General features: G+C 51.9%; 2 protein-coding genes across 2 annotated transcripts; one reads left to right on the top strand and one right to left on the bottom strand.

Moving 5' to 3' along the window:
• Positions 1-1,328: 1,328 nt before the first annotated feature.
• Positions 1,329-2,066, bottom strand: IAQ61_000682 (uncharacterized protein; the record flags this gene model as incomplete). Its single annotated transcript, XM_003842630.1, has 1 exon — positions 1,329-2,066. One exon carries the CDS (start codon positions 2,064-2,066, stop codon positions 1,329-1,331), a length of 738 nt encoding a protein of 245 aa, XP_003842678.1.
• Positions 2,067-3,478: 1,412 nt separating this feature from the next.
• Positions 3,479-9,247, top strand: IAQ61_000681 (uncharacterized protein). The gene is made up of 4 exons (XM_066094776.1): positions 3,479-3,870; positions 4,116-4,545; positions 4,614-8,439; positions 8,496-9,247. Exons 1-4 carry the CDS (start codon positions 3,791-3,793, stop codon positions 8,813-8,815), a joined length of 4,656 nt encoding a protein of 1,551 aa, XP_065955084.1. The 5' UTR covers positions 3,479-3,790; the 3' UTR covers positions 8,816-9,247.
• The last annotated feature ends 48 nt before the right edge of the window (positions 9,248-9,295 follow it).

Here is a 9,295-nt window from a genome sequence, read left to right as displayed (position 1 = left end):
CTAGCTTTATAGTACTAGGCTCTTTATACTAATACTATTACTATATAATATACTAGTATTTATCTAGTAAGTATATTATCTATATATTACGCTAGACTATTATTAGATATACTAACTTATACTAATTACTATATAGTTATACTACTTATATACCTATTTAATTTATATTATACTATAGTTTTCTAAAAATAAGTAAGGTATATAGTAGATAGCCTTATAATTACGTAGGTATAGGCTAATTATTACGTAGGTATAGGCTAATAATTAGGTAGTTTTAGGCCTATTAATTAGGTAGGTATAGGCTATTAATTAGGTAGGTTAGGCCTAGGGACAGGATAGGTAATAACGTACTAGTAGTTTATATAAGCATACTAAAAAAAATCTAATACTATTATTACTATACCTAATATTTATATTTTATCTTTTATAAACTACTTTATATACTCTACTAATAGGTCTATTATAAACTACTTTATACACTCTACTAATAGGTCTATAGTAAACTATACTATGTTTATACTATAAAAAAGTAAACTACTACTTTAAACCTATTTATAGGTATACACAAGGTCAGTTTACACCTATATAGTAAACCCCTAGCGTACCATTCTATAGTAAACAATTTTTTACTATAGTGCTATGTATTAGAGTGTATATATACATGTACTTATTCTATTTTACCTTATATCTATACCTATGCTATGCTATGCTATGCTATGCTATGCTATCCCCTATACCTATCATCTTTATCTACAAACACTATACCTTAGCTAGAGTAAGGTGTAAAAGCAAAGATGGGATAGAGTTTACTACGTAAAGTGTTTAGTGTGTGCTTTTTAGGATTGTTTAGTAGGAGGTAAGAGAGGTGTAGGTTGGTAGAGTTAGGGGTTATGTAAGATGGCTTGAACGGGAAGGGTAGATGGATGGATAAATGATGTGGTACGGATTGTTGGGGTGTGGGGGAGGGTGGAATGTATACAGCATACGTGATGAAAATCAGGAGTGAGAAAGGAGACAAATGTTCGGATGAAAGAGCTTGAGTTCGAGGGGTAGATATTCGGGGAGTGTATTGTTTAGAAATCACAATTATTTCATATTCGTAAGGATCTTGGAGATACAGAAATGGTTTTTAATTCCCTTTTGGAGGTATAATTGCTGATATCGGTTTTACATTTCCCACTCATCACGAGAGTAGCCAATGAGGCCGCAGAAATTGTTGGGCTTCTGGTTACAACTGTCTTCATCCAAAATGATGTTGTGACAAAAGCTGGGCTTTGAAATGACGAGAAGGAGTGGAAATGTTTGCAACTGCGTCTAGGATGCACGCACTAGTAGAATCTTTGTCGTTGCCGCGTAGGATGAGAAAAGTAGTCGTCAACCTCGTCATCTTTATAGTCATCGTAGTTGTCGTAACCGCAATGACGTCTGGGGTCAAAGCAAATTCCATAGATCGGCCGTTGGTTGCATCCAAACGGGGCTTGCCTTTGTCTTTGAGAAGCATGCTGTATAAAAGAGCGGTAGTCTTCGTCGACAGATTCGTCGTCGTCATCCAAAAACTGTGGCAACTGGTATATTCTCGTACCAGCCTGCCCACGATGATTATTGGAAGGGCTGAATTGGGAACGCTGATCGCGTTGATCGCGTTGTTCGCGTCCAGGCATGGAGCCAGCAAAGATACCACGTGGCGACTGCAGTCCCGCGAATGGCGATTGTGAGAAGCCAAAACTTCGACTTCCGTAACCCATGGTTGAGTTCATGCCTGCGCCTATGCCTGCGTTCATGCCCGTTCCCATGCCCAAGTTCGCTCCGAAGTCTGGGTAGCTACGTGGCCTGGTGTACGGGTTGGATGGACCGTAGTTTGAAAAGGCTGAGCCCCCGAGACCACCGAATAGCGATTGGCGATTGCGGTTCGGATGCGCATATGGATGTCTTTGTTGGTTTGTCTGCCCGCTATATGGGCGTTCTTGGTAGGGATAGTACGTCTCATTGGGGCACGAGTATGAATGATCGTACGAGCCAGTTGGAGCGAATGGGCCCCGACCAGAGGATCCAAGTGCACAAGCCATTGATAGACTCGTGGTGTTCGATAGGGGGAACCGTAGGATTGTGATGCGTTATATCCCAATTCAGGTTTGTGAGGAATCCTAATCAGTCGTACCGGTACCGCTCTTGACTAGCCAACCATGAAGCAATTCGTCCCTTGCCAGATTACAGCCTCGCGCCAATAATTGATGTCAATAGACGTGGAGAGTTGCTATTGATTCTATAATAGGAAGCGGACTTCCAAGCTGAGGGCCAAAGGAGCGAAAGAAGTCGAGAGCAAGTGCAAGGCCGAACTGCATCTTTATAACATGGCAATTATAGCGTCCAGAACTCGTCGAGCCATACCTGATCTGTAGAGCTCCTATTCGACATGGTGCAGACATGGCCATTCACCTTGTGAGATGCAAGTGCTGAATGCAGTGGCTGTCTAGATGAGCCAAGTAGGCTAAGCTCGCTGGCAGTGTACCATGGGAAGATATGATGCGCATGTATTTGCGGGCTGTTATTTTATTGGATTACCAGCCTGATGGATGAGACATGTAGTGGTTGAGTGAGCAAACTCCCAGGTCGCTGGCGATGGTAGCAAACATTGTCGTTGCATGTTGTACGGTCAGCAGGGTTGACGAGTATGAGTTGAGAGTTGGAAGCATTCATGGTGTATATGAAGTAGAAGACCATGATCAGGGGAGGCATGTTGATGAGGGCAAGCGTCTGAGGTTAGATGCAAGGAAACCTTGCTTATGGGTAAAGTATAGGCAAAGTATAGGCAAAGTATAGGCAAAGTATAGGCAAAGTATAGGCAAAGTATAGGCAAAGTATAGGCAAAGTATAGGCAAAGTATGCGTAACGCCTGGTTCAGCATGGTATCGAACAGAGAGACTGTGGATTCATTTGCTGTCCTGTTCGTCCTCATGGCGAGTAATTATTGTATCAATGTTGCCGAGTAACTACCGCCTCTGTTGCAGAAAAGGTGGGATGGATGTTGAGCGGGGTTGTCAACAGAACACAACAGGACCAACAATGGAAGGTGCACTGTGTCCATGCAAGGCAGGCACGATAGGTACAGCCTGCCTACCTTCCCTACCATACCGTATCCTACCGTACAGGGCAGGTCCTGGCAATTGTGCGGCGCCCCAAAAGCGTAAGATGGGTAGCGAAGGGGGATCAAATGAACCAGTCTATAAGGAGAGAGCACATGCAGACAATACATTACCTGTAGCCTGTGCGCGCGCGCGTGTGTGTGTGTGTGTGTGTATGTGGTATCAACGCGTCACAGAGCATTTGAAACTTGACGAGAATGGAGGTGGTTGCCCACGACGTGCACATATCCACCTAGACAACGGCTGTCACGTGACGGATTGTCTCGGCTGTGGAGGGCCAACCTCAAATGTTTCGTGAGTGATTGATTGTAGCTCTTTTTTGTTCGCCGCAACCCAACACGAACTGCATCACCCACCACCGTACGACACCTTCCCGTGCCCGCGCGCTCTCTCTCTCTCTCTCTCTCTCTCTCTCTCTGTCTTTCCACACGCACACACACCACAGATTACACAACCCACCTGTCAGCCTGAAGATCGCCTTCTACCGCACCTGCACATCCTTTGACCACTTCCGCCCACTTGCCCCTACCCACGCACTAAATCTTTTGGCCTCGACAACTCGACACTCGACACTCGACCACACGACCTCACGACACACACCACCCACACACCCTCGATAGCCCCTTCCGCATCGTCCACTCTCCGCAATGGCTCCTACCTCCTTTGCTTCAGCAGCCGCAGGCACCAACGCAAACTCCGCACGTCCAGATTCCTCGGGAGGCGACTGGTTAGTTTCTTCTTTCACACCTGGACATACACATCCACATCCACATCCACATCCACATCCACATTCACATTCACATTCACATTCACATTATACTACATTGCATGCTGTCTTCCCACATATTCCTTTACCAATCATTCAGCCCGCACACTACTGCCCTCGACCCCATCTCGCGCACTCGAGGCTGCAACGTCGTTCATTCCTGCTATTCGCTCGCTTCTCACCATGTCCGATACTGATGCCACCAGGGCTCGACGCACAAACGGTGCCACGCAAACATTCCGGCGCCCCTCACACGCGACGACTCCCTCGGGCTCAGCCAGCCATTCATCCTCGCGAGACGCTCCCGCACCCCAGAGCTCGTCAAATTCGGGCGTCTATGTTCCACCGCATGCACAGCCGGGGCGCAATGGCAGCACCGCCGAGGGCCGCTACTCGCGCGAGCAACTAACGCAGCTCTTCAGGACACAACAAGAGTCGAGCGATCTCTCAGAGGGCATCCCAGAGCTGTATACCGGCGCCTGGGAGCCCCAATCTACCAATGGCGCCTCGGGTCCTTCGTGGGGGCGTAAGGACGATCACGGCAGGGAGGCTCCGAGCGGGGTCGACCAATGCTGGGACCGCGAGGGCAACACACAACCTCTAAGCCAGTCAAATATGACTGACGAGGAGCGACATGTACGTCATTCCTGCTCCTCTGCTCCATTCCCTAGACGTTTGTCTAACTTTGATCGTCTCTCGCTTAGCACTTCCTCTCCTCCGTCAACTCGCCTTTGAAACCGCCCACCCAAAACACGAACAAAGACGGCACCCCCAAGGAAGGTATGGGCCTGCGCAAGACATCCGTCTCTCAAGGCCCTGGCACACCGTATGGCCTGTCATCCCCCACCGCTGCACGTCCTGGCGCACGTCGTCGCGATACAGGAGAGGCGTATCCCTTCCCTTCATCACCTGCGACATCGCGATTTGCACGCGAGGAATCTAGTGCAGTGACACCGCCACCTGCGCTCGTGCGTCGCAGAACGGACTACAAAGAGCCGTCTGCGGAGGACCGCGAAAAGGACAAGAGTGGAAACGAAAGCGGTGGTGGACCCATTGGCACATTGAAGCGGACGACCACTGGATCGTTCAGCCCCGGAGGAGGTGCTGCGCCGTGGTCTGCAACGCCAGGGGGAGGGTTTGGCGCCTTTGGCGCCTTCGGCAATCCGCCAAGTGAGAAGAAGCCGGGTTACGGAAGCCTTCGTGGTGAAAGTAGATTCAAGGGATTGATGGGCAAGGCCAGTGTGGAGGACTTTGACAAGGGACCCAAGGAGAAGGCTTCTATGAGCAATCTGGGAAGACTCAATGAAGCAGAACCATCACGACCTTCCGGCGGTTCCTGGATGGAGGCCCGCTCCAATCGACCCATGAGTAACGACACGGATCCGTTTCCAGATGACAATGTACCCACAGGTAGTGCTGCTCTACTGGGTGAAGACGTAAGCCCGCGGCGACCGCAGGGCTTGAATGCCTTTGGTACACCTCACCGACCCGACCCCAGGGACGAATCGGGATTTTCCGCTTTCGGTATGACTGCCGCACATGATACCCCCAGCCGTGGAGCTGGCAGTGGTTCTCATGAGCCGATGAGTCCGACAGATACGAACCCGTATCAGAGTCCGGACCATGCACGAGAGGAACACGATGATGATTCCGAGGACTCGGACATTCAGCATAACCATTATCCTGGCATGGGTAGCTTCCAGGTCGACCATTCCCACCCTGGTGTTCACAACGCGTTTGGTGGCCTTGGCGGACTGGGAAGAGTGGGTGCAGGGCCATTTGAAGCTGCCGCGAGCGATCGCAGTCAAACTTCAAGCGTTGGTCCAGCAAGAGGCTTCCCTACCCTGCCGGGACTGGGTGGCCTTCCCGGCCTAGGAGGATCTGCAGCCTGGCCAACAGGGCAACAATCTCTGGGCACACCCATTCGGGAACGTGCTCTAGGAGCATTCGAGCATGGCTTTGGAAATGTTGTCGAAGCACAGTCGCCTTCTCTTGCTGGTCTGGGTAGTAGCTCGTTGTTCGGAGCCGCGCACGGTAACGTGGGTCGTTCAAGCAGATTGGGCTCGCTCTTCCCAGCTTCTATGCAGAATGATCCAAACCGAAACCATCTTGATGATAATGCATCACATGGTGATAGGCAGCAGAGTATGACGGGTACCTTTGGCAGAAACGCCTTCGGTGCCGCTCAGGCGCACGGTGGCGGCATGCCCACACGCGACACCGAGAGCCCCTTCCGCCCGAATCGTAGCTTGTTCGACGATTTTTCAGCAGCCGCTGATGATCACCAAGGCGGTGGATTCGGTCAAGCATCCGGAGCAGGGCAGCCTACAAGTCTAGCTACCACGTCACTTTCCATGGCTACCTTGAACCAGACGAGGACAGCACAGCCTTCCACTTCAAGTGTGGGTAGTCCCGCGTCCAGCCAGCCCCCTGTGCCGCAACAACGTACTATGGTCATGCCTGATAGGATGAGGTGGATTTATCGCGATCCTGCTGGCCAGACTCAAGGTCCCTTCTCTGGTCTGGAAATGCACGACTGGTACAAGGCCGGTTTCTTCTCCCCAGAATTGCTTGTCAAGAAGCAGGAGGAGCCCGAGTATGAGCCACTTGCTCAGCTCATCCGAAGAATAGGTAATTCGCGTGAGCCCTTTTTGGTTCCTCAGATTGGCATCCCACATGGCCCGCCTACTGCTCAACCAGGTAATGCCTGGGCAGGAGCAGGGCCAAGTGGTACAGCACCCACACCTGGCACGCAGCCACCCTTCGCCAACAGTTTCCCCAGCTTTGGCACGACCCTGACTGCCGAGCAGCAGAATGCTCTCGAGCGTCGAAAGCAAGAGGAGCAATATCTCATGGCCCGGCAAAAGGAACACCTAGCGGCACAACAGCAAGCGCTTGCCCGACAGGCACACCTGGGAGGTATGATGCCTAATCAGCTGCAGCACCACTCTAGCGCCCATAGCCTCCATAGTCAGCCAAGTTTTGGGAGCATTACTTCACCCGGCGGATATCAGGCCTCTCCAACTCAAGCTCCTGCGCCAGGAGCATCTGTTCCTGGCTTGCTTGACACTGCCTTCCGATCCGGCCCTGGTGCTGTGCCAGGTCTAGGCCCCATTGGTCCGGGCATGGACGCCATGAATAACATGCGAGAAGAGGACATTTCTGGTATGATGGATCGTCTGAACATGGGACGGACTGGTCAGCCTGGGTTTGGCACTGCGCCGCCAAACTTTGGACAGCAGCCGCTGGACTCGAGTACACACGCGCAGCAGGTAGTGAATATGCTCAACGACCGAGCTCGCCTTCAGCGCGAACAAGCCGAACACGACAATCAACAGCGCTTTGGGACCGATGATCAACAGGCCCAAGCGTTTAGTGACCGCTTGCAGCAATTCAACGATCTTAGAGTGCAGACCGACATGGGCCACAACAAGGTCGCACCCCCAGAGGGCGTCATCAGCAAGCCTTCTGCTCATGCTAGTAGCTCGCAGAATCAGCAAGCCGAGTCAGCATCATCTGAGCATGGAGACCACCGGGCTGATAACGAGTCCAAGCACGATACATCGGCGAATGGTCAAGAGCCGTTATCTCTCACAGAGCAAGTCCAAAAGGCAGCTTCTGCCAAGCACACCCCTCAACCGGCGTCAGCTTGGAACAAGGTTGAGCCAGCCCTCTTCCCATTTCCACCACCCCCGTCTCAGTCTCCTCTTCCGGCTCCTGCTGCGCAGCGAAAGCCCATCGTGGCTGAGAACCTGAATACCGAGTCTCGGTCTGGCGCGGCAACTCCTGCGGCCGACACTCCGAGTGCTTCAGTAGCTCCATGGGCCAAGGAGCCTACAGAGCCTGCCCGAGGACCTTCTCTCCGGGAAATACAAGAAGCCGAATACAAGAAGGCTGCAGAGCGTGAAGCTGCTGCAGCTGCAGCTCGTCGTGAGGCTTTTGAGAAGGAGTTGGCACAAGCTCAGGTGCACAATTCTACTGCCCTACCTGGTCTTCCCTCCACTGCCAACTGGGCCAGTGGTGCTTCTCCTGCCACCCCTGTGGGGCCTGGTGCGTCTGCCTGGACCAAGCCCGTCGCAAGTAAGGTCGCCCCACAGCCCACACCAAACTCAAAAAAGACCCTCCAGCAGATCCAAAAGGAAGAAGAGGCTCGTAAGCAACGCGCCGTCGCCCAAGCAGCAGCAGCTGCAAGCACTGCGGGTGCTGCCGCCCCAACCCCATCTGCGGGCAAACGTTATGCTGATTTGGCTGGCAAGGGAGCCCCTGGGCTCTCTAACATGCCCGCTGGAAGCAGTGCCTGGACGACGGTTGGCGCGAGTGGCAAAGTCAAGGCTCCTGGCGGTGCCCCAACTCCTACACCCACAGCAGTCCGTTCCGCAAGCTCTTCCATAGTGCCATCAGCTGCCAAGAAGCCGGCCGTCTCACGTAGCACCACCATTGGAGGTCCATCGGGCAAAGTCAATGCAGAAGAAGAGTTCCGCAAGTGGGCTGTCAACGAGCTTCGCCATGATCTCAACAAGAACATCAATGGTACGTATCCCCTTTCTATTTGCTACCTGAAGAAATGAAAACTAACAACAGACCAGCCGAAGAGTTCGTGTCTTCTCTCCTCAGCTTTCCGGCTGACATTGAGCTCCTCACCGAATCCGTTCACTCGGCCTCGGAAACGCTCGACTCGCGCCACTTTGCCGAGGAATTCCTGCGCCGCCGCAAGCTCGCTGACAAGGGCATCATCGACGACCGCAACACGTCGTCTCCAGCTGAGAACAAGGCCGCAGGTAGCGCCTGGCTCGAAGTGGCGAAGAAGGGGGGCGCAGGTGCAAGTGCAGCCCAGCACCAGCCGCAGCAGGCCCTCGATTCGGGCAACTTCAAGGTTGTTGCCCCGAAGAAGAAGACGAAGCGGTAGATTTGTCTCCGTGCGAGGGAGCATTCGTGGGATGTGCGTGAGAAGGTGAGTTTTGATTCGAAGCAGAGAATATGCATGGACTGGGTGTATGATGTTGCATTGTACAATGGTGGTTGGGAGGAGGCATGTAGCAAGGAGAGGGTAGAACAGTGATTTCAGGGGCCGAGGCTATGATGCGAGGTGTTATGCCATGGTACTGTATCGAGTTTCTTCGATGTCAATGGCTGTACGGTACTACACGCCGTTTCTTCTTCTCTTTTGACGAGAAGAATGACGTGTCGATGAAAAGAGTCATGCCCTCCCACTCAGTCTTGAAATGAATCAGGTTGAACCTCGCCTTTATATTTGCTTGATTTATGCTTGAATTTGGTCCAAGTTGTTGAGGAGAGATGTGTGCCGTGTTCAGAATGGGTGCGGATGGGATCTGGTGTGTTGGAGGGGAGATGGAAAAGTGAGATGAGGGTGGGGGGTGATTGATAG

This window comes from Plenodomus lingam, assembly GCF_022343315.1.
Source record: "Plenodomus lingam strain CAN1 chromosome Unknown contig_11, whole genome shotgun sequence".
In the NCBI taxonomy this organism is placed as follows: Eukaryota; Fungi; Ascomycota; class Dothideomycetes; order Pleosporales; family Leptosphaeriaceae; genus Plenodomus; species Plenodomus lingam.
This window is presented reverse-complemented; position numbering and strand designations above follow the sequence as displayed.